We start from the raw sequence: 24,999 nt of genomic DNA, 5'->3' as shown, positions 1-24,999 counted from the left end.
CATACCTGTGTTTAAAAAAAGATTACTTAAGTTGGTTTTTACCTTTCTCTGGTATCTCCTTGAGTAGCTTAATAATCAGTCTTCTGAATTATTTATCTGGCAATTCAGATATTTCTTCTTGGTTTGGATCCACTGCTGGAGAACTAGTGTGAGCCTTGGGGGGTGTTATAGAATCTTGTTTTGTCATATTAGCAGAACTGCTTTTCTGATTCCTTCTCATGTGGGTAGACTATTTCACTGGAAAAATCTAGAACTCAAAGCTGCTGGTCAGATTCTTTTGTCCCACAGCGTGGTCCCTTGATGTGGGGTGCTTCCCGTTCTCCTAGTGATGGGGCTTCCTGTGAGCCAGACTGCAGTGATTGTTATTGCTCTTCTGGGTCTAGTCACCCAGCAGGGCTACCAGGCTTTGGACTGGTGCTGGGGAATGTCAGCAAAGAGTCCTGTGATGCAATTCATCTTCAGGTCTCCCAGCTGTAGATACCAGCACCTGCTCCTGTGGAGGTGGCAGGGGATTGAAGTAGACTCTGTGAAAGTCCTTGGTTGTAAGTACGTTTAGTGTGCTGGCTTTCCTAAATGCTTGATGCTAGCAATGAAGTTGCCACCATGGACAGACTCAGGACCACTGTTTAGCCCGGATGTTGGAGGCAGCAGAATTAGCTGTTGTTTTCTCCTTCCTTGGAGCAGGGGATCTGTCATGAGTTGCTGTAATGTCCTGAGTTGGTTGGCCTCCAGCCAGGAGGTGGCGCTTTTAAGAGAGCACCAGTTTTTCACCTGTCTCTCAGAATTTGCAGTGGCCTGCCGCTTCTTTCCAAGTGTCTGTGAATTCTTTCAGTTTTCCTGGTATGCTCCTGTGGTGGTTCCTGGAGCAAAAGTCCATGGTGTGACTCTCCACACACTGTTCCGTCTGTCCAAGTGGGAGCTGCATGTAAGCCCTGTCTCCTATCCACCATCTTCCCCTCAAAGTATTTATACGTAAATAGAATAGATGAACAGAATCTAGATCCAGATGCAAATCTGTGATCCATTCCCTGCCCATTGCACTTTCATTTCTTCAGGAAACAAATTCTCTGCTCTTTAGCCCCAAACCTCTGCCATGATGGCAGTGTCCACAGGGACACTCTCAAGAAATTTTTGCCCAGACCCATGTCTTGGCGATTTTCCCCAATGTTTTCTAGTAGTAGTTTCATAGTTTGAGGTCTTAGGTTTAAGTCTTTAATCCATTTTATTTGATTTTTATATCTGGTGAGAGATAGTGGTCTAGTTTCATTCTTCTGCATATGGATATCTAGTTTTCCCAGCACCATTTATTGAAGACACTGTCTTTTCCCCAGTGTATGTTCTTGGCAGTTTGTTGAAAATGAGTTCACTGTAGGTGTGTGGATTTGTTTCTGGGTTCTCTATTCTGTTCCATTGGTCTATGTGTCTGTTTCTTTTTCTTTTTTTTTTTTGAGACAGACTCTTGCTCTGTCGCCCGGGCTGGAGTGCAATGGCGTGATCTCGGCTCACTGCAAGTTCCACCTCCCAGGTTCACACCATTCTCCTGTCTCAGCCTCCTGAGTAGCTGGGACTACAGGCACCCACCACCTCGCCCGACTAATTTTTTGTATTTTTAGTAGAGATGGGGTTTCACCATGTTAGCCAGGATGGTCTCGATCTCCTGACCTCATGATCTGCCTGCCTCAGCCTCCCAAAGTGCTGGGATTACAGGCGTGAGCCACTGTCCCTGGCCCTATGTGTCTGTTCCTATACCAGTACCATGCTGTTTTTAGTTACTGTAACTCTGTAGTGTAATTTGAAGTCAGGTCATGTTGATACTTCCAGTTTTGTTCTGCTTAAAATAGCTTTGGCTATTCTGGGTCTTTTGTGGTTCTGTATACATTTTAGGATTGTTTTTTCTATTTCTGTGAAGAATATCGTTGGTATTTTGATAGGGATTGCATTGAATCTGTAGATTGCTTTGGGTAGTATGGCCATTTTAACAATATTGATTCCTCCAATCCATGAACAGAAAATATTTTTCCATTTTTTGGTGTCCTCTTCAGTTTCTTTAAATGTTTTATAGTTTTCATTATAGAGCTCTTTCACTTGTTTGGTTAACTCTTAGATATTTATTTGTGGCTATTATAAGTGGGATTACTTTTTGTTTCTTTTTCAGATTGTTCACTCTTGGTATATAGAAGTGCTACTGATTTTTTGTGCAACTTTACTGAATTTATTAGTTCTCATACTTTTTGTGGAGTCATTAATTTGACTTTTTCTATTCCAATTTGGATACCCTTTCTCTTGTCTGATTGCTCTAGCTAGGACTTCCAGTACTATATTTAATAACAGGGGTGACTGTGTGTTCCAGATCTTAGAGGAAAGGCTTTTAGTTTTCCCCTATTCAGTATGATACTAGCTATGGGTCTGTCATATATGGCTTTTATTATGTTGAGGTATGTTTCTTCTTTCCCTGGTTTGAGGGTTTTTATCATGAAGGAACATTGAATTTTATCAAGTGCTTTTTTAGCATCAATTGAAATGATCATATGGTTTTTATCTTTCATTCTGTTAACATGATGTATCACATTGATGTGTGTTATGTTGAGCCAAGGATCCTTGTATCACATGGATAAATCCCACTTAGTCATGATGAATAATCTTTCCAATGTATTGTTGAATTTGGTTTACTGGTATTTTGTTGAGGATTTTTGCATCAATATTTATCAGAGACATTGGCCTACAGTTTTCTTTTATGTGTCTTTGGTTTTAATATCAGGGTAATACTGGCCTCCTCCATGAGTGTAGAAGTACTCCCTCTTCCTCTATTTTTTTTGGATTAGTTTGAGTGGGACTGATATTCTTCTTTAAATGTTTGGTAGAATTCTGCAGTGAAGCCATTGGGTCCCAGGCTTTTCTTTACTGGGAGACTTTTTATTATGGCTTTGATCTCTTGCCTTTTTACTCCTTGTTACTAACAGTGAAAGTCTTTAGAAAACCTTAAGAGAGCTCTGAAAAGAACCCTTGTTTTAGGGACAGAAGAACTGAAGAAAAGCTGGGAGAAAACATTGCTTTCTCAGTGGATTAGGGAGCAGAGAAATTCTAGTCAGGTAGAATAAAAGACTTGTTATTGGTCTGTTCAGGTTTTAGACTTCTTTCCGGTTTAGTCTTGGTCGGCTGTATGTGTCTTGGAATTTGCCCATTTCTTCTAGATTTTACAATTTATTGGCATATAGTTACTCATCATCTAGCTTTTCAATAAGGGATTAAAACAATGATGACTCACTGTTGCAAGCAAGACTCTGATAGAAGATTTTGCCCATACTGATAAACGGCAAGGCAAATCCCTCTCAAACGTAAGAGTAACTGAAATGAATATTCCAGCTGAACAGATATAGCCTACATTCAAATGAATAGAACATCTTTAGTTTCCTACAAGGAAGAGATTTTTGTCTATTGCAAGGCATGATGTCTGTAAGTATGCTGAATAATTACCTGTCTTTCTAGACCAATCCTGGAATGGTCCCCAGCCATGGATTCAGTCCCAGATCTTATTTCTTTGACAACCCTCGAAGATATGACAGTGATGATGACCTTGCCTGGAACATTGCCCCTCAGGGACTTCAGGGAGGGTAAGACCCTACTTCATGTTAGACAAGCCTCATCAGGAGGGAAGGGTTACACCAATTAAATAGATTCAAGCTAAAAGAAAATTCCTACATTAAAACTGTGCAGGCTTAGGTGGTATAAGACTGGATTATCAGTAGATCATTTTACTTATGTGAAACATTCAGGAATGAGAAAGGACATCCGATTTTTTTAAAGCCCCATAGCATTACTGTATACAGTAGTGTTTCCTAAACAATATTCCATGAAACACTATTTTCTTAATAGCTATGCTGTGCAAAAGGAAATGATAATCAACTTTATTTTTTAGAGACAGGGTCTCACTCTGTTGTCCGGCTGGAGTGCAGAGTGGTGCAGTCTCGGCTCACTGCAACCTCCCCCTCCCAGGTTCAAGTAATTCTCATGCCTCAGGCTCCTGAGTAGCCATTACTGGTGTGCGCCACCACACCCAGCTAATTTTTTTATTTTTAGTAGAGACGGGGTTTTGCCACGTTGGCCAGGCTGGATTGAACTCCTGGCCTCAAGTGATCTGCCCACCTTGGCCTTCCAAAGTGCTGGGATTACAGGCATTAGCCACTGCACCCGGCCAGAAAAAAAACTTTTTAGAAAATGCCAAGAGAGCCTGTAATATGCTAATGTGTGCTCTGAATCTCCAAGAGGGAAATATAGCACTTGTCTATGGAATCACTCAATGGAACATGGTATCTTTAATCACGTGTTCTAAAGCTAGAGAGTAAATGCAGTAGTATTTATTTCTTAGAATAAGTTATACATTATAAAGGACCAAGCTTTCAAATTTGAATGATGTCCGTTCTTAATTTAAAATTTCATTTACATGAAGGATATTTACTTTGGTCTCAATTTTCATGAATACTTATTTAATAAATACTTCTATAGCATCTACTCTGTATCAGACACTGTTCTAAGAGATTCACAAATATCAACTCATTTAGTCTTAACAGTCCTGAGAGGTCAGTACTATTATTAGCCTCATAATACAGATGAAACTGAGGTATCTAGAGGGTAGGTAACTTGTCCAAGATCACACAGCTAGCAAGTGGTTAGGCTACAATTCTAACTCAGGTAGTTTTGTTCAAATTCGTTTTCTGAATCACTATACTATGTAGAGTTTGTATATAAGTATCCTGTCTCTTAGTCTCACCTATGCTTATGTTATACTTTCATGTGAGTTTTAATAACAGGAGTCTCCTTCGTTGAATCCACTTGCAGATCTGGCCCAGAAAATGTGGAGAGGGCAGTTAAATACTAAGAGTTCAAAGCAGCATACATAGAGGGTGTAAGACAATACATGAACTACAAGTCTGCTGCCATCGCCTAATTTTCAGTGAATTGGGAAGGCAAATAAAAAGAGGGAAGCACCTGAAATTGCAACCATAGCAGAGATCCACCCCAGGATTCCAAGTTTTGCTTACCTCAGCATGGGCATGGTCTGCAAACAGGAAGGGTAGTAGCTATTGGGATTCCCTTCCCTTTTCCTCAGCCTGCTGTGCTCAGCCATACTCTACTACCCAATGACTATCATGTTTCCCCTTTCAGCCTGTGGCTCTGAGACGGTGAGGCCACCAAGGCCAGCAGGGGTGAGAGGAGCCAAAAGGGCTGACATAGTGCCTGCCGAGCCTGTCTTCTCTCTGCTTGTCCTCCCAGGACCCCCATCCTGTTCCTGGGAAAGGGAAGCTTCTTAGAAGTGAAAGGTTATCTTATGTAATCTTTTTAAGATTAAAGACTTAGCATGAACAACTTTACAACTTTTTTCCCTCTGGGATGAAATGATAAAAAATATATGCTTGCCTTTTTACTCCTTGTTAGTAACAGTGAAAGTCTTTAGAAAACTTTAAGAGAGCTCTGAAAAGAGTCCTTGTTTTAGGGACAGAAGTACTGAAGAAAAGCTGGGAGAATACATGCTTTCTCAGTGATCGGTGAGCAGAGAAATCCTGGTCAGATAGGATAAAAGATTGTGGCTGAGAAAAAAGAAGAAAGCTGCCCAATCCGCTGAGCCAGCAGATGTAAAGAACGTAAGCTGGAAGCAAGCCAACAAACAAGGACTTCTTGAAGTCAAAAGCTGTCCTTTGGGTCACTCAGATTTTGAGCTCCACCTCTTCCCTAAAACTGTTCTTTTCCAGTTACCCCGTTGCATTTCCTATTAGTTTTTTTTTCCTCCTTTAAACCCATATTCTGCTGGAGCTGTCCTACCCTCTCACCTGCCAGAAATGACTTAGAGCTGAGGGAGTCCTCACTACCTATATCAGTGAAGAAAAGACCCCCTTTCTACTACATAGAGGAACATAATTATAATGAAAACGACTTACATGTATTGAGAATTAACTATATATTAGATACTGTTCTAAGCACTTTACAGATGTTAACTCAGTCCCCACAATAGGCCCACGATGTAGTTACTAATATTACTCCCATTCTAAGATGAGGAAATTGAGGCATAGAAGTTATTTGTCCAAAGACACCACCACAGGTTGTGAGCTGTACTCCATGTTAGGATTCAGATACAGTTTGTTGCTAAAAACGTTTCCTATACATAATGACTGGCGGGGTTCTCTAGTAATGCTATATACTTCTGTGCTCTAAAGAGTTCAATAGAGTTGTGGTTTCCTATACATAATGACTGGCGGGGTTCTCTAGTAATGCTGTATACTTCTGTGCTCTAAAGAGTTCAATAGAGTTGTGGGTGGGCATTTTAGCCCTGTGTGTAGCACGGTTTTGTGGGAAAATGGACTTTAAGAGCCATTTTTAAAGAACTTTAGAGTTATCTATAGCTTATACAAAAATCTCAGCTCTGTCTACCTAAACTAGACCGTGTTATACATACCATATAATGTTTCAAGTCACTGAAATATTTTTTTCTTTTTAAGTTTTGCTCCAGATTACTACGATTGGGGACAACAAACTAACAGCTTCCTGGCACAAGCAGGAACTTTGCAAGACTCAACTTTGGATCCTGACAAACCAAGCCTTGGGTAGCATCAGTTAACAGTTTTATGGACGATTCCTCAGATGAAAAGCTTCAGAAAAGTGTAGTGACAGCTGAATTTTTAGGGCACTTTTCCTTAAGAAATAGAACTTGATTTTTACTTGTTACAGGTTTCCATTGGCTCCATAGGACTAAGCAATAATGTAGATTGATAAACCCTTATTTTAGTACTAAAGAGGGAGCCTTGCTATTTCAGTGGGTATAATTTAAACTTTTTAAAGAAAATCTGTACTTTTATAAAGATGTATTTTGTATAACTTAAATAATAATGCTAAAGTATACTAGGGTTTTTTTTTTCTTGAGAATGTTACTGCAATTATGTTGTAGTTTGCACAGACTTCTATGCATAATTCACTTTAAAAATATAGAATATATGGTCTAATAGTTTTTTAAAGCTTTTGGACTAAAGTATTCCTCAAATCTTACCTCTTCAGGTCACTGATGGTCACTCCGATTCTGAGTGCCACATTGGTAGACTCCTAAAATAGAATTGACAACTTAGAAAGCCAATTGCAACTCCAGTGATGACAGTTAAAATGAAATGGTAAAGCAGCAGACTTGTAAGGTCTTTAGAGATTTTTTTTTAAGGTTCAGGCAGTAGGTCCCTCAAAGAATTTCTTAAGTTTTGCCCAAAAAGACTGGTACTTCCTTTCAGTAGGGCGCTAATGTATACACATTAATGATAATAAGTTGATAACATTAAAAATGTAGCTGACTTATCCTATTAAACCTCTTCTGCTATATTCACAGATTCTGCATAGTTTTTCTTTCAGGCTAATGAAATCTAATATGCATTTCCTCAGGGCTATATCAAGAGTACACCCCTTTCCCAACTCACTGAATGTTCATTACATTCAAGGACAAAATAAGAGGGTCCATAAAGGGCATTAATAACAAATACCCCAAGCCCTTGAGCTAAGACTATGTGGAATCTTTCTTTTTTCTGTAATCTCCAACTATATTTATAATAATGCCCTTACTTCTAAATAGCACTGTAAAAAGCCTATTGGAAGCTGCACATTTAAAAATGGCAATAGCATTGCAGTATGCTGTAGCATGATGCCTGTCACCCATGTAAAGGGCATGTTCCAGACAATTCCTTGTAAGTCATCTTTCATTTAAGTAAAAAACATGTTATGAAATACTGCCTCCCAGACCGGAAGTGCCATTCTAAAAACTCCACTATGTATATCCTGGAGCCATAAAACTGCCTATTGGGAGGCTAAATGCTCTGCTTTTCTATAAAAAACAGATAAGGTTCTAGAGGAAGTACTGTTACCAGAAACAAGGTACCTTTCTGCTCTGCCTAGGAATGCTCATCTGGGGACAGAGGGAAGGTCCAATGAAAAGGAACTTATATTAACAAGTCTTGCTATATGATGCAACCCATTTCAAATGACTCTTTTCATTTTCATCTTCAGGAATAACTGATCTCTGGGCATTGATTTCAGAGAGATGAAGTCTACTATCGTTTTGGTAGTATTTAAAATTGGGATCTCAAGTTTCAAATCGATCATCATTGGGCTTTTCATTTGTAGAGAACACCTTCACTCTGCATAGTCCTACATAACAACATTCTTGTCTTTCAGTACATGAAAAAATTGGGGTAACATAGAATTTAAAATAGTTGTCAGGGAAAATTCTACACTGAAGTGAACCCTACACTGTTATTCAAGTTGCCTAACACATTATAAGCTATTATTCTAAATAGCTTTAACAGATTATTGTGGTCACACTGTATTACTAATAAATACTTTGGAGAATTTAAAGGCAGACTCAGCATGTTTTAAACTCCTTTAAGTCACATCTTCAGAAAGTCCTGCAGTCCTTCAGTATTAGGTCAGCTAAGGGAAGATATATTTTTAAAAACAGTGATAAGACTATCACTAATATCATACTCATCCTATAATATGTAAACATAGTTCTGTTGTTACTGACAGAAAAATTAGAATACCCAGCATTAACTGAGAGAAGTCAGTCTACTTTTATGATGAAGCTACTGGGATTTATTTGAACTATTATTTTTGTTGGATAGTATAAAAATGTTCTAAGTGCCTATTTTTCTCATTCCCCTTTTAAAAATGTAAGGTTAAAATTTCTAGAAGTGTTGTAAACATGGAATACAAAAAAAACTGTGATTGATTACATCAAACTCTCCTTCCTTCTTAGTAAGTAAGGAAAATTAAAATTCCCTTTGGCTTTCTAATTCACTTGTTCTGGTAGGTACACTAACAAAACTACTACTTCTGGCTGGGCGTGGTGGCTCACGCCTGTAATCCCAGCACTTTGGGAGGCCGAGGTGGGAGGATCACGAGGTCAGGAGATCTAGACCTCCTGGCTAACACGGTGAAACCCCGTCTATACTAAAAATACAAAAAATTAGCCGGACGTGGTGGCGGGTGCCTGTAGTCCCAGCTACTTGGGAGGCTGAGGCAGGAGAATGGCGTGAACCTGGGAGGTGGAGCTTGCAGTGAGTGGAGATTGCGCCACTGCACTCCAGCCTGGGCAACAGAGTGAGACTCGGTCTCAAAAAAAACAAAAAAATTAAAAAAAACTACTTATGTGGAATATTAAATGCTAAGAGGAAAAAGGAATGGTGATTACTGGTTGCAAAATACCCAAATGTCCTTTTGTTTTAAAGCAACACGATGAAATTAAAGCCCTGATGATTAGAAAGTTAAAGTGTATGGGGAAGAGGGAATCACTGAAACTTTTGTGCCATCATTTAGCTAAGTCTGATGCAACACTGAAAAGTTTCATGTGAACGTTTCTGGGTAACTGTTGGAAGTGGTTTCTCTGACTATTGGAACAGGTGTCTACCTCTGCAGCTAATTGTCTAAGAATATTGTATAGATATTTTTCATTGGCTCTTTATCCTTTTTACAATGAACTCAGTTGAGCTGCTGATTAAAACATCTAGAGTATGTTACACAGAGTTGTGACTGTATGAAGGTTTGACTATTACAATAATACACATCAATCATATTTATGCCAATTATCTCTTGAATGTATCAGGCAAATGAAAAGCTTTGTTGGTTAAATTTAGCTGCTTAGATCAGGCACACTCACTAATGCCTCCTCAAATTTCCTCTTCTACCAAATCCAAGTCAACTGCTCTTTGTTGACCTTAGTGCTGGGCCAACACCTAGTTGAACACTTAAACCTTATTAAGAAGAAAGGAATACATATTAGTAAACCCTAGAACTTGAGAAGCACTGTGAGAAAAAGGTTCTCATTTTTGTATTTACATAGTGGATATTACTTGCTTTTATCTTTTAACAGTAAAGGTAAACTTATATTAGAACTAAATGGGTCTAAATATTTGAAACTTTTATCGAGATTTCCAACTAGACAAACTTTATCTAAAAAATACCATTCTTTCACTTTAGATTGTTGCATGATGAAGAACAGACTAGCATAGATCTGATCAGAGACACATCTAATATGCATTCCCAGTTTTCATCTTATGTGAGAATTTATTAAAGGACATTTCTAACTGTATATCATGCTACTTAAGACATGGGTCCAGATGGAGGAGCTGCTGAAAAGGATCAGGCTAAAATTGTGGAATTCTTCTCATCAAAAAGATTCAATTAATAAACGGATTAAAGTGAGGAAACATTTAACAAGAAACAGTGAGGATAAGAGAGTAGGATTCAATGTCTATTCAGTACCTATTATATGTGAGACGCTAGACTAGGCACTTGTCACGTTTCTGTGGATCCTAGTCTATACTCAGGAACACCCACATATTAACGTTACTCTAGGCCCTTAGCAAGGATACATGAAGAACTCTTGCACCAATGGTCAAAATATGTTGAAGTCTTCTGAGGATGTCCGTGTGCCCGTAACCTAGATCTGTGTCAGAGTCCCTATACCTGTTGCCCGGTTTCTGTGGGCCAGGGCACTGATACTACATTCATTCCATGTGGAGTTCTGCGATTGTCTGCCCAGGTCATTAATTATGGGTTCAGGGTCATAAGATCTAAATCCAGTGACTCAGCAACTGCTAATGACATCTACCTGGTTCTTCCAAGTCTGGATTCTCTACCTCTAGTCCTTGAGCTATGGCTGGACCCTGTCTTCTGTTTTCTCAAACTGATTAACATCTTGCTAATACTAATTCACTAGCTCCAAACCTGGTCTGCCCTTTTGGACTTTGGATGTCCTACCATTCAAAATATTAGACTTTCTATGTCCAGAACAGATTTTCTGCCCCTGAACTTAAGTGGAGATCAGATGCCTATAAGATTCCCAAAATTGCCCCCCTTTTCTATTGATTCCTGTTACTATGACCTTTTCCCCATCAATTGCACTAACCTACAACAGTCCCTCCAGTCTCTTGGCAGGCCCAAGTTACAGTGCTCCTTGAATGGATTAACTGCATTAATGGATTAGCATGCATTTATCCTAAACAAATAGTGCTTTACCAGGGCCATTAAATATGTGTAACTTAGAATCCTTTGAGTGCTATCTCCTTGGTGAATTCACTAGCCAAGAGTCTGGGCTCCAGGTTCGCAGGTTTAAGCTCATTAAAGGGAACAGAACACACACCCATTTGGAGGTATATTCTATGAAGGAAAGCCATAGCGGAAGTTAAATGATACCAGAATGTTGCTTGGAATGTTAACTCCGCTCTGACCAGTGTTAGGGGAATGACTTTAATTGATTAATAGCATCAATCTATGACAATCTGATGGCATTGTCAAGACAACACTAAGATTCATTCAAGTTGAGGACACCTTCTGCACTAGATAGGTGTCTAGTTGGCCATTCCCCTTTGGTTGATGTATTTTTTCTTTTGGTGCATTCTCACTACAATCTAGGTAGGTTATAATGTCTTAAGTTATATGATGGCAGGAATGTTTGTGTGTTTTGTTCACTGCTATAGTCCCAGCTCCTATAACAGTGAATGAATAGTCAAATCCTGTTTTTTGGTAGATGTCTGTTTTTTTTTTTTTTTTTCAAAGTAACTTCTTGTACTTGCACTTTTATCCACATATTGATTTTACAAGTTTAGTACTCATTTAAGGGTCTCTCCCTCTTGTCTTATGAATCTTTGACAGATATCCGACTTTTGGGCAAATAATTCGTAATGGAATAAAAAAGGAAATAGGGATTTTACATGAGAACAGTCCTTAAATCATTCCTAGAGACTATCTTAAAATAGAAGCACTGAGATGACATTCTGTCCACACGGGCATTGCATCCTGCCTCTATCTGCCGTCATCTGTTTGGGCACTGCCAAATAGAGCACTGTAATAATTTAAAAGTAGTAAAAAGTGTATCTTTATCAGGTAAAGTATCAAAAGAACAGTGACAAAATAAGTGGTTAAAAGTGCAACCCTTGGGAGAGAACTTGAGTTGGACAGTTTTAGTATGCTCTATATGTTAAGAATTTTTTAAAGCTCATATGGAAAAATAAGAACAGTCAGAAAAACTGTAAAAAAAAAAAAAAAAAAAAAAGGCGGGGAGGAATGAGGGAGGACCAATGCACTAGATTAAAACTAAAGCCTGGGTAATTAAAACAATGTGGTACTAGTGCATGACTAAATAGAGCAATGAAATAGAAACAGATACAGAGAAACAGAAGAAGCAGAAGAAGCAGATACAGAGCTAAATACATATGGGGGTTCTAAGATAAGATCAATATGGCCTCTCAAACTCGTCAGGAAAAAACAAACAGTTCAATAAATAATATTGGAACAACTGGGTTAATCACCTGCGGAAAAAATTAGGTTAGATCCATAACTTATATCTTATGCCAGAATATACTTCAGAGGTTCAAAATTTAGATGTAGAATTTAGGTGAATTATTCTATTGCTCTGGATTGAGAAAAACATTCTAATTATGACTCAAAATCCAGAAACCACTAAAAAATTGGTAATTCAGACTACATAAAATTTTTTTAAAACTCATGACAAAACCATCATAAGCAAAAGACAGATGACAAACTGGAAAGAAAATATTTGCAACTCATTACTGTCAAAGGGTTCATATCCCTAACTATAATAAACAACATATCAATGATATAGTAGAAAAATGGATAGGAACAAAATAATATGGGAAACAAAAGGAAATACAAATGGCTCTTAAACATATTAAAAGGTGGTCAACCTTAGGTATAATAAAAGTTTACATACTGAGCAGTCGGGTGTGTGGTGTGCACCTATAAGCCAGGCTACTCGGGAGGTTAAGGCTGGAGGATCACTTGAGCCCACGAGTTTGAGGCTACGGTGAACTATGATCATACCACTGCACTCCGGCCTGGGTGATAACGTGGAACCCCGTCTCTTTTTTAAGAAAAAAAAAAAAGGAAAAGAAAAGAATGTACATATTGATATATATTTTCATCTATCAGAATGGCCAGAATCCAACATTTTAATAACATCTACATTGGTAATGTTGCAGGTTAGCAAGTACTATCATAAATTTTAGATGGTATGTGAATTGATGACTACCCCTATGAAGGACAATATGCCAATATCTTTCAAAATTATAAATGCACATAGTCTTTGCCCCCAAAATTCTTATCTTTGGGAATTTATTGTACAGGTACAATATTTATATAAATGTGAAATGACATATGTACAAGGTCTGGAAACAACCCAGCTGCCCATTAATAGAGGACGGGTTAATTCAACACTGGCACATTCACATAACAGAATACCAAGTATCTATTTAAAAAAATGAGAAAACTATCTAGTCATATGTGAAGACTGCCAAGAAATACTAGGTGAAAAAAATGAAATCGTATGTATATGATGTCAATTTGAATAAAAATGAGAGAAAAAAATAAGACTTTCCATTTGTATATGTTTGTACCTGTCTACAACAGTGTGAATGGAAACCTAAAAAACCAAGAGCACAGGCTATTCATGGTGGGAGATGAATGTGCAGTGGAGGAAGCTGGGCCAAGGACAAAGGAACACATTCACTGAATAACTTTTTATATTGTTTGTTTCTTTTAACCATGTGAATGTATTACCTGTTCAAAAAATTAAATAAAATAATCATATTTTGTAAGCTTTATGATTCAATACAAATCAAACAGTGCTTTTAATCGTTCCCACTTTGTAGCTGAATGGAAATAGGCCAACTTACAAAACGTCACAAAGGTTCTAGAATCAGTCTTTCTCGTCTCAAATTCTTGCTCCACGATCTAGAATTTGTGACTATGGACGGGTTACTTAGCCTTTTTTATCCTCAGTCTTCTTACTTATAAAACAGAGAAGTAATTGTACCTACCTACTAGTGCTATTGTGAAGATTAACGGTGTATTCATTTAAAGCCAAACTATGCATGTAAAAGCCCTTAATACAGTGCCAACCAATGCTTGCCATTATGATAAGAAACAACCTCAGACTACTTATAAATACACTTTCTCCCTTCTCCACAGGTTACAATCAAATCCTCATGCCATAAAAAGAAACACTTAAAATAGGGGGGAAAAACAAGACAGAAAAGATTGCAGAAACATGTACTTTAATTCACATTTTCTAGATTCTGGTAGGTACAATAGTAAATTATTTGGAATTCTGTTCAAAATCAAAGCTGCACCTATAGATATCACTTAAAGTACAGTACACATAGATTTGTGTGTGTGTGTATTTTTACCAAATAATTTCCATGATACCATGCACCTAATCTGTGTATTTTGGTGAGTAGCTATGGTTTCTGCAGGTACCTCAGTTTGCAAACTACTGAGAGGTTTACTGTGAACTGTTCCCAAATTTTCAACTGAAGGCAATGCTGATGAAGATCAAAATAGTTGTCCTTTCTTATATACAGTGGCACATAGGCAAAGTTGAAAAACATGGCAGAGTTTCATATACATAACAGATTACAAATATTGAATAATTCACAATGTTAAAAATGTCAAAATAAAATGTTTTGACTTATCAAATTTCAAAACTGTGGAGTCATTCTGTCTGATCCTCCTCATAATCTAAGAATCAAAACAAACATTCAAAGTTTACCAATTTTAATATATAGTTTGTCTAACTTAAATAGATGCCACTTAAGTAAAAAATAAACTTATGCCATTGAAGGAAGGAATATTTTCCTTTTCATTTTCATTACTTCATCAGCGGGTACAATCATTTCTGTCAGTTATATTATCAAGTGCTGGGTTTTTTAATTAGGTGATGAGATAAAGACAAAATGCCAGAGCACCAGCAAAGCATTTTTACAATGCAAACAGTACTCTAGTATAATATCACTTCACAACAAAAGATGTGAATTGGAAAAACAGTTTATATCACAAGAACCATAAAATGTCACCAGGCTCACACAATCATTTAAGAAATAAAAACACATACACAAAAATGTAGGCTGCCCCTACAATCTAATTTATGATAAAATAAAGTTAATCAAGATGAATTTCAGCCTAAGAATACTTCATTTATTTTCTTAGTTGTGAAAAAATTAGTTAAGAACCTTAAAAAGAACTTTTTACTCTAACTAGATCTTTTAATTTCCTAGAACATACTCTAATATACTAGTTTTCCTAAGCTTGAAACAAATCACAGTACAGAAAAAACAATAAATGGACATGAGCAAGAATTTTCTCTAGTAAACAGTTTAAATAATAGCCTTTATCTTTAACTGAGGGAACGGTGAAATAACACTATCAAAAAGTTCTTTACATTTAGAGTAGTAAACAAAGTGCAAATTTTTCACATCTTAAACTCTGAATGAATACTAAGAATAATTCTTACTAATCTACTAGTTAAATTAATTGGATAGTCACTTTTTAGACAGTTTGCCTTAAGGCCCCCCTCCCCCACCATACAATACTTGCAACCCTCAAGAAAAAGTAGAGGAGGCTCCAATCAAGTCAGCCTTTTAAACAACTTAACAAAAAATACCACCACCATCAACAACAAAACCCCAAGTTTATAAAGGTTTGAAATTAGGTGAGAAAATAAATAACTCTGAGACCTTAATACCCCCACCACATCCCACCAAGAGATGGCTAAGTATTTTTAAGAGGGGTGAGCCAAGCCAACTAAATACAATTTTTTAGATGTCACCAAATCATCAATGAACACATTTCAGACTTTGACAGGATAAAATATGGATTTAAGAGCACTTATTATTTAATTCAGAAAAGACTAAAGAGTCTAAGGAAAAACTCTAGATCTTGTACCTGCATTACTTCTACACAGATGCAATCTTCCAAATTTATCTGCTGACATTTAAAAAAAATCAAGATTTTAAATATTGTTTAAAGATTTTAAATCTCAGATTTAGAAAATGACAGTTTAGGACTGTTGGTATGAATCACAGAAAGTCCTCTGTTGGTATGAATCACAGAAAGTACCATTTATATATAGTGAAAAGAAAAGGTGAGGGGAGAGGAAGCTTAAAGGAGGGTTGACCTAATCTACCTTTTTATATATCCTGTCAGGGAAAAGCACACTGGGTTCGAGGACTGCATAGGTTGTATTCTAAAATAAATCCTCTAAAAATGCTTACTTTAAGTGAAAATAGCAAATTTTGTGTATGTAATATTTTCAATTGGCATTATAAATTCATATAATCCCATTTAAATTTTATCAAGAAGTAATCTGTTAAATATTTCTGCAGTGTTTTCTTTCTAAAAGTAACTGACAATTTCCAAAATGTCTTTGTCCCTAAAATTTCTAGGGGCAGAGAAAAGCAAAATCAAAAGGAGTTCTAAGTAAAAGAACACTCTTGGGCCAGCCCATTACACATACATGAAATCTGGCTGGGTAGCATAGGGGAGAGGTCTTGTTCACCTTTACCAAAGCAGGTCCTTTAGACTGGAAACAGCAACAATAACAGCAACTAAAAACTGCAAATAAAAACCAATGAAACTGAAGTCCTGGGGAATCTTCAGGAATTTCTGTAACTATGCACTGAAAGGGCCATTCATCATGGTGACAGTTCCAGATTCTAGAAATATTATAATATTTCTTTATATTATAGAAAGTGACACATACACAGAGTGAGGCAAGGGTAAAAACACATTAAAAAGCATTGATAAATTTTTCTCACTGACACCAGCCCCAAGCAACATTTGTTCCCTAGTTCTCCTTTTCCATAACAGACGGAACAGTGTTATTAGAATGCAGACATAGCCATTTAAAGTTTGACAACTGGAAATAAAGGATAACAGAATAAAAACAAAACCAATTCTAAAAAAAATAGAATTTTCAGCACATGAAAACACATGAAATTAAACACAAAATTAGTATAACTTACATGTTTTAAAAGTATTTACTTCATTTATAAATATCTCTAGTTGATAATAATCTATTAAGAATCATAAATATTCAAGTGAGCATTTAAATTTTCTATTTAAGGGTTCAGAATTCTTGAAGTCAGATTAGTCTCTTTCTGATGAATGTCCATAATTAAAAGGCTTTCCACAGTCACTTTATGTCTCTAGTTAGACACATAAAAGCCTTTATTACCTACTGTGTTGTAATAAGACTTTAAAATTCTGTAAGTCTCTTATACTTGTAGAAAGCCTATGGAAGAAAGAAAAAGCATATTAGTAAGGCTAACATGATGCATAGTATTTCAAATGATTGATATTGTTACATAAGCTATAATTTGAAAGCAAAATCTAAAATAAAAAACATCAAACATTGAAGCTTCCATGTTTACATTAGTATTCTCATTAAGACTGGTTTAGAAGGGGCAAAGGAAGCCTGTTACTTCATACTATCTAGAGACATTAGATTAATAATGGGAACAGTGATATGAATAATTCTTAATAAAGAATCTCAAATCATTTACAATTGGTCTAATAAATTTATTTTGCACATTCCTCTTCAAATGATTGCTCTTTACTCAATGTTCCCCAAACACACTAATTTGTCTTATGTTGTTAGCTCCCTAAGGGTAAAGACTCTACTTCGTCTCCTGCTGAGTCTCTCTCCTGTGCCCCATACCCATTGATGCTTACAGTATTCAATAAATGATTACTGACTGATTAAATGAAGTGCTTCTCAGCCCAGGCCAAAAAGTGAAACTCTGGGATGGGAAATATAAAAAAGTAATTCTAAAAGCTCAAGTATCCCTATGTACAATTCAGGGGTGATAGAAGAAAAATCTTTAACTATTTGATAGAAGAAAAGTTATTCCTTGATCACTTAGGAGGACAGGCAATGTTCTAAGCCCATCACATATATGATCTCATTATCAGGCAACAAAGTAGGAAAGCAGTGATTTGCCTGAGTTCATACCACTACTAAAGAGCAGGCCAGGATTCCAGAACTTTAGGACCCCTGATTCTGAGTCCATTACTCTAGGGAACAATAAAAGGTCATAAGTTCTAGATATAGAACTAAAACAAGAAAGGCTGCATTTGTGAATATTTTTTATGAGACTGAAGGAAATTTTCAATTGTTTTGAAATTCTCAATTGTTTTCAACTTTCTCAATTTAATTTGGACTTAAGAGATGCTTAAGTTATTTACAATATTTTTCACTTCAATTTATTTAAATTTCATTCAGTATCTCCTATGTTATCTTTCTACAGGCCTCAGAAGTGGATGGACTGAATTTTTTATGAAATACCAATTAATGGATAGTCTATATCTATCCTGTGTCTGAAATCTCAACCTACATAGTCATCTTTAAATACAGGGAAGCAACAGGTGAAATCCTTGCTATTAAGATGGGAAATGGCCAGGTACAGTGGCTCATGCCTGTAATCCCAGCACTTTGGGAGGCCAAGACAGGAGAATCACTTGAAGCCAGGTGTTTGAAACCAGACTGAACAACAAAGTGAGACCCCCATCTATACAGATTTTTTTTTTTTTTAATTAGCCAGGCAAAATAGCATGTGTCTGTAGTCCCGGCTACTTGGGAAGCTCAAGTGGAAGGAACGCCTGACTCCAGGATTTGGACGCTGCAGTGAGCCATGATCGCGCCACTGCATTCCAGTCTGGATGACAGAGCAAGACCTTCATCTCTTAAAAAAAAAAAAAAAAGCGGGGGGACATATAATAAATCTGTTTTTAATTTAACTACTTCTTTTTAACTTAAAACACATGTTAAGAAAAACAAGAAATAATCTCTGTATTACTTAGTCCCCTATTTTTTTTTTTTTTAATTCTTCCTCTAGTTGACTTTTTTCTCTTTTTCCCCAAGGAAGCATAGTATTATTTTCTGTGATTCTTTTCCTTCTGTTCTGTATTCCTCAGTTGGCATTACATGTATCTCTGCTGGCAAATTCAAATTATTTTTTAAACCACTGGTGATATAAACAAGCAAGCAAATTATATGTCTGTATACAGAAGTAAATCATGTAGAAATGAGTGAAAGAAAAATGACCTCTGAGCTTCAAAATAAAGAGCATACTGCAGGAAAAAGGTGAAAAAAGAAAAAAATAGTAATGAAAATTTAAGAAAAATAAGGAGCAGATGAAGGTTTTAATTTTCTTTTATCACCTTCTCAATCACGCATTCCTTACTCCTGCTATTGTAGTTGAACAAGTTATAGCCAAATAAAAAGAGTATTAGAAGAATATCTTCCTCACAAAATTAAGGTAGCAAACTGAAAAACACTGGCAATTGGAAACTTAGTTTTTCCTATGACCTGTAGAGAAACTGACTTGTCAGCATTAAGGCCTCTCTAAGTTAGTACAGATACAATATAAAATATTTTTTTGTCAACAAAACAAACCCTACTTTTAGCAGAGAAGATTATCTTTGCAGTTTGTTGAAACCCAATGGCAAATCAAAAATCTCCAACATATAATGGTTCTTACCTTCCAAAAGCATTTAAAAGAGCAACTATTTCCTGTCGGGTGAGTTGGAAGCCTTTAGATGGACTATTCTCTGGAAGCTTTTGGATTTCTTTTTCAGAGAATAATATCTTCAGGGCAGTTCCTAAACCCTGAGTCTAAAGAAAATACCAATAAACTCATAATTAACTTTAAATAATAATAACTAGTATAAAAGCTTAAAGGAATATAGCCACTGTTATGACAGTTAGGAAATTCATATGAACTGAGCTTTTCACAAAAATGTTACTATAGTTTCTACTTTCTCACAGGTTATGCATATGATAAACATATCTGAGCTGTTAAGGAAACCTGAATAGTCTAACACTTACTGAATACATATCATACTATTCCAAATTATTAAAAAGCCTTTTTTAACCTTGAAAATATCATATTAGGATTACAATGTTCAATTTGTAACTATAAAGGAGTTTTTACAGCTTTTAGCAATTCAAAACTCAGAGATTATTAATGATACCTATACTTAATAATTTCTCAATTAATAGCACTATAGAAAAAGATATATTTTATTTCAAGTGTAGCCTCCATTGTAATAATTCTCTCTTAATTTTCTATAAATTATCATCTTTGTTAGAAAGAGATAAAATATTCAACAATCCTTTTGACACTGGCTTACACAGAGTGATGGACCTGTCTTGCAGAGCTTTCCTATTTTGACTAAGTGACCTTCTTTTCCTCATTTAAACAAATTCAATGACCAAGACTTGGTACTTCAATCTTTTCATGTAATTACATTTTACCTTTCTATATACATGTGTAAAATACGAATATACTCAGTTCGTAATGACCACCAACTTCACAAATGAATCTGGTATTGTACCAATAGAAACATAGACACAATAAAACTAAAATCACTAAAGAATAATATGAGAAACATCCTTTCACATACATGTAACACATATACTTTAATAATATTAATTTTTTCATCAACAGAAAAAACACCTTGGATCTGCCTATTTCTAAATTCTAATTCAATGAACAATGACGACATTTTAATAAAAAGCTTGCACTCAGTGGAAAAAATAAAGGTTAGTAATGGCTTCAAAAGAGAAGACAACACACGTACCTGTAATTTTCCCCATAATCTGCATTTGTCACATCCAACACAGTCCATTATACGGGAGATATTCTTGAAATGTAATCGGAATTCCTCCTAGCAAGCAGAAAATATTTTCAGTCTAATTAGACTTTTAAAATTGAACTGCATTTGGCTAAACGATAAGTAAGTTTTGATGCTTATTAATAAATCAGTTGTGTTTTCCGTTTGTTTGAGAAGGAGTTTTGCTTTGTCACCCAGGCTGGAGTGCAGTGGCGCAATCTCAGCTCACTGCAACCTCCACCTCCCAGGTTCAAGGGATTCTCCTGTCTCAGCCTCCCAAGTAGCTTAGATTACCGGCGCATGCCACCATGCCCAGCTAATTTTTGTATTTTTAGTAGAGACGGGGTTTCGCCATGTTGGCCAGGCTGGTCTTGAACTCCTGACCTCAAATGATTCGCCCACCTCGACCTCCCAAAGTGCTGGGATTATGGTGTGAGCCACCGTACCCAACCTGAGTTGTGTTTTTCAACAGTAAAGAAAAATATTTGAACTTGTATACTATAACATAGTACCTAAAATACTGACATTAATGGAAATTAATAAAATTCATTCTGCATATTAATTCAATAAACTTTCCACTGAGGAGCTACTTTATGCAAAGCACCAAAATATGCACTATGGGAGACACAAAAGTAAATAATACATAGTCTTTACTTTTAAGGAACTTAATTGCTGCTTCCGTTTGTTATCTACATACAACCAACAATAAATATGTCTAGTTTATGTTTCACTTATTTTTGATCCTTTGCTTTGTGTAAGCCTGTATCAGAAAGCTAGTCCTAGAACAATGACCAATTTTTGTATCGCTCCTTAGTACCATACTATATTTGTCATGGTTGCTCAATCAATATGAAAGATAACAGGCCTGGGTGGCACATATGGTCCCACAGTCCTCTACGTTTGCTAATGCAGTTTTTATGGAGATGCTTACTGGATACCTCTATTTTGCTGTAATAGTTTCCTACACTGGTCAGGCATGGTGGCTCACGCCTGTAATCCCAGCACTTTGGGAGACCGAGGTGGGTGGATCACTTGAGGTCATAAGTTCGAGACCAGCCTAAACAACATAGTGAAACCTCATGTCTACTAAAAATACAAAATCAGCCAGGTGTGGTGGTGCATGCCTGTAATCCCAGCTACTTGGGAGGCTGAGGAAGAAGAATAGCTTGAACCCGGGAGGTGGAGGTTGCAGTGAGCCGAGATCGCACCACTGCACTCCAGCCTGCGCAACTAGAGTGAAACTCCGTCTCACCAAAAAAAAAAAAAAAAAAAAAAAAAAAAAAAAAAAAAAAAAGAAGTTTCCTACACTGGGGAAATTCTTCTGCCTGTAAGCACTTGTGTGCAATATGCCTTTAAGGTTGGTCTCACTTTATCTGCGGATAAGATTGGTTAAGAGAAAATTTCCTCATTTGTTTCACATGGCAACTGTAGAAAATAAAAATCATTTTATTGCATTGAGGGAAATATTTTATTGCGTGAAGCTGGAGGCAAGTAGCCTGTAAACTCTGGCTACCACGAGCCCTGACCAGCTGCCAAAGGGTTGAAAGGAATCAATACCTTGGCAAAGAAAGACAATATAAACAGAACACAAAAACTCCTGTGCTGGTCATGTTCTCATGTCATGCAAGTTTTTTGCAGCAGATGGAAAATGGACATAGGTTCTCCTTCATACATCCTTGACAAACAGCAAACAAAATCCCAGCATCGTGTAGTTAAAAGCTTGTTGTGAGACCCTTAGGCTTTGCTTAGTCTCACTTTCATCTACAAAAACATACATAATTATAGTTGCCCTATTATACAAGATCATTCTGAAGATTAAAAGTAGAACGTATAGGTCAATACTTAGAAAACAGGAAGCATTATAAAAATGAATTAACATATAAAATACCAAAATGGCAATATACCTCTAAAACAACTGTAAAATAAAACAACCTTCCAACACTAAAATATAGTTGTGACTAAATTACTTATTTCAGAAATACCAAGAAAGTCTCACCAAAGGAGAATCACCCAAGTATTGATTTATTGGTTCCTATAGTACATCCACATCTAAAACATCTTGGGGTCAAATGTGTTTTAGAATTCAGAAGTTTTTAAATTTGAGAAATACAGTACATGTACTATATATTATGAAACATCTCACCAGAGTGTGAGGAGACACCCTGCAGTCAAATCCATTAATGTTTCTGTAGCAAAATATAAAAAACTCATACCAAGCAGAATTTGAAAACAACCCCACAAAACTGTGAATATCTGCTATATTCTTAGATCAGTTTAGGTCAGGTTTTGCTAAAAAATTACCTTGCACTAAACGTGAGAAAATGTTTCAGTTTTTGAAACTACCCAGATTTCAGAAGTGCATATAAAAGACTGCGAAGCTGTACTCAAAGATTATTTGTGGCCAGGTGTGGTGGTTTGTGCCTGTAATACTAGGTACTTGGGAGGCTGAGGTGGGAAGACAACTCGAGGCCAGGAGTTTGAGACCAGCCTGGGCAACATAGTGAGACCCCATCTCAAAAAATAAATTTAAAAGTAAAAAAAAAAAATTGCCAATTTCAAATACTTTCATGAACATTTTAAGGGTACAATTTGTTTCTTAATGTACTTCAAGCAAATGAAAATAAAGAACACCTAACATGAAGTTTGGTAATGTTCTGAAAACATATTCTCCTTCTGATATCACAGGTTAACAGGTAATTTTTACCTTTTAAGTTAGTCCAAAGGGATACAAACATATGTTTCAAAAACTGTAACATTCCATAAAATAAACTTTAGAAAAATATATTATTTATTGTCCTCAAAGTGGCTAAAAGCTCATATTTTGAAAGCTGCATCAAAACAACAATATACACTGATTTTAAACTAAGAAAACTTTCCCTCAACTAGTATCTTTTAAAAAGACATTTATAAAGGTGTTATAGGACATACTAAATGACCAACGATTCACTAAGCAGTTGGTCAATGGAACTGAGAAATATGGAGAGGCTTTTTGTACCATTTGTAGTAAAATCCAATCAGACCAACTTTGACAAGCTGGAAAACGGGGAAAGAAAACAGTTTAGATGCACAGCATTACAATATAACCAGCAAACTGCTCCTAACCCCGTGTCCCAATCAAGAACTTTTTACCTTTAGTGACTTGGCCCCTTTTTTGTCACCTGCAAACATGGATTTCTCATCAAAGTGCATGGGAAAGGACCTGATAAAATGATAGTACTGGAATAAGTTACACACGAAAAATCCACGTACTCTGTATCACAAATCTGATAACATTTTCTATCCTTACAAATATTTAAAATTCATTATTTACTACGATGTAAGGTTTGGTAATGTAGAAAAGTGACAAACAGTTCACACATAAACTATTTCATAAAAGACTAAAGCAAGACACAGATGGCTGTTAAATTTAGTAAGACTGTAATGTTTTAAATAAATGACATAGGTAATCTAAAAAATTAACTGAAAACAATCTATGTAAAAAATAGGCAATATTCTCTTAATATTCTTTAAAAACTTAATACATAATTTACTTTAAACACTTTTTAATCTTTCTCCTCCAGGCTTATTTTAAAAACCAGTTAACTCAAGTTTTCTTGACCAAGTGTTTTGTTTAAAAGGTTACATTCTAGAAGATAAGGCTAATGTTTCCTTACATATCCATCCCAATGCAAACACACGTATATTATCATCTAAATTTAAATATAGTGACTAGAGGCCAGCCTGTCCAACATGGTGAAACCCTATCTCTACTAAAAATACAAAAATTAGCTGGGTGTGATGGCACACACCTGTAATCTCAGTTACTTAGGAGGCTGAGGCACAAGAATTGCTTGAACCTGGGAGGCAGAGGCTGCAGTGAGCCAAGATCGTGCCACTGCACTCCAGCCTGGGCAACAGAGCAAGCCTCTGTCTCAAACATAAGTAAGTAAATAAAGTGACTAGAAGAATACAAAATTGGTAGAAAGACCATTAAAGTAGCACTAAATTTTGATACTACATAAAATTTAGTGATATTTTAAAGCACTATTCTCAAGTGTGAAAATTTCTGCAAAAGAAAGCCTTATTGATGCTTTTTCATCAACATTTTCAGAAATATTTTTAAATTCTGTTGTTCTATTGATCACTTTCCTTTTCTGTTCTACATCTCCCCTCGCTTAACTTTTAGGAGTCAGTTTTTGTGTACTTTAAGTGCTACCTCATTTGAATACAGAGAGGAGAATTTCAAATCATGGATAGTCAATTCTTACTTTGTATCTTGAAAGATATTCAGTAGAAGAGTTTTTGTGTCAGCATCTTCTTCTGCATTTCCAGTGTAAAGATCGACAATTGAGCGCTCAAAATATGGAGCCACCTTTGACAAAGCTCGAAGCTCAATCAAGTATAAAAAGTAAAGATTCTTGAGCCTTCTCGGACCTTCTCCCTTGGTTTCCACAGGGTCAAAGCGGCGTTTGAATTCTTTAATATTAGGTCCCCAACTGGGCTTACCCCAGGTTTCTAAAGAGAAAG

General features: G+C 36.3%; 2 protein-coding genes across 5 annotated transcripts in view; one reads left to right on the top strand and one right to left on the bottom strand.

Moving 5' to 3' along the window:
* GPR137B (G protein-coupled receptor 137B) overlaps positions 1 to 13,637 on the top strand; it is a 73,244-nt gene extending 59,607 nt beyond the window's left edge. The window contains exons 6-8 of one of the 2 annotated variants that reach the window (XM_054479637.2): positions 3,487 to 3,611; positions 5,492 to 5,543; positions 6,492 to 6,623. In XM_054479637.2, the coding sequence (XP_054335612.1) occupies positions 3,487 to 3,611; positions 5,492 to 5,540 (174 nt within the window). In that variant the 3' untranslated portion in view covers positions 5,541 to 5,543; positions 6,492 to 6,623. Of the gene's footprint in view, positions 1 to 3,486; positions 3,612 to 5,491; positions 5,544 to 6,491 lie in introns of both variants that reach the window. The other variant, XM_054479628.2, reaches the window with a different exon arrangement.
* Positions 12,847 to 24,999, bottom strand: part of ERO1B (endoplasmic reticulum oxidoreductase 1 beta) — a 70,930-nt gene continuing 58,777 nt past the window's right edge. For all 3 annotated transcript variants that reach the window (XM_054479613.2, XM_054479596.2, XM_063670867.1), the window contains 5 exons: positions 24,741 to 24,987; positions 23,623 to 23,692; positions 20,461 to 20,547; positions 19,359 to 19,492; positions 12,847 to 17,110 (listed from right to left, as the gene is read on the bottom strand). In XM_054479613.2, coding sequence (XP_054335588.1) covers positions 17,050 to 17,110; positions 19,359 to 19,492; positions 20,461 to 20,547; positions 23,623 to 23,692; positions 24,741 to 24,987 — 599 coding nt within the window. In that variant the 3' untranslated portion in view covers positions 12,847 to 17,049. The remainder of the gene's footprint in view (positions 17,111 to 19,358; positions 19,493 to 20,460; positions 20,548 to 23,622; positions 23,693 to 24,740; positions 24,988 to 24,999) is intronic.

Source organism: Pongo pygmaeus, chromosome 1, assembly GCF_028885625.2.
Source record: "Pongo pygmaeus isolate AG05252 chromosome 1, NHGRI_mPonPyg2-v2.0_pri, whole genome shotgun sequence".
Taxonomy (NCBI): domain Eukaryota; kingdom Metazoa; phylum Chordata; class Mammalia; order Primates; family Hominidae; genus Pongo; species Pongo pygmaeus.
This window is presented reverse-complemented; position numbering and strand designations above follow the sequence as displayed.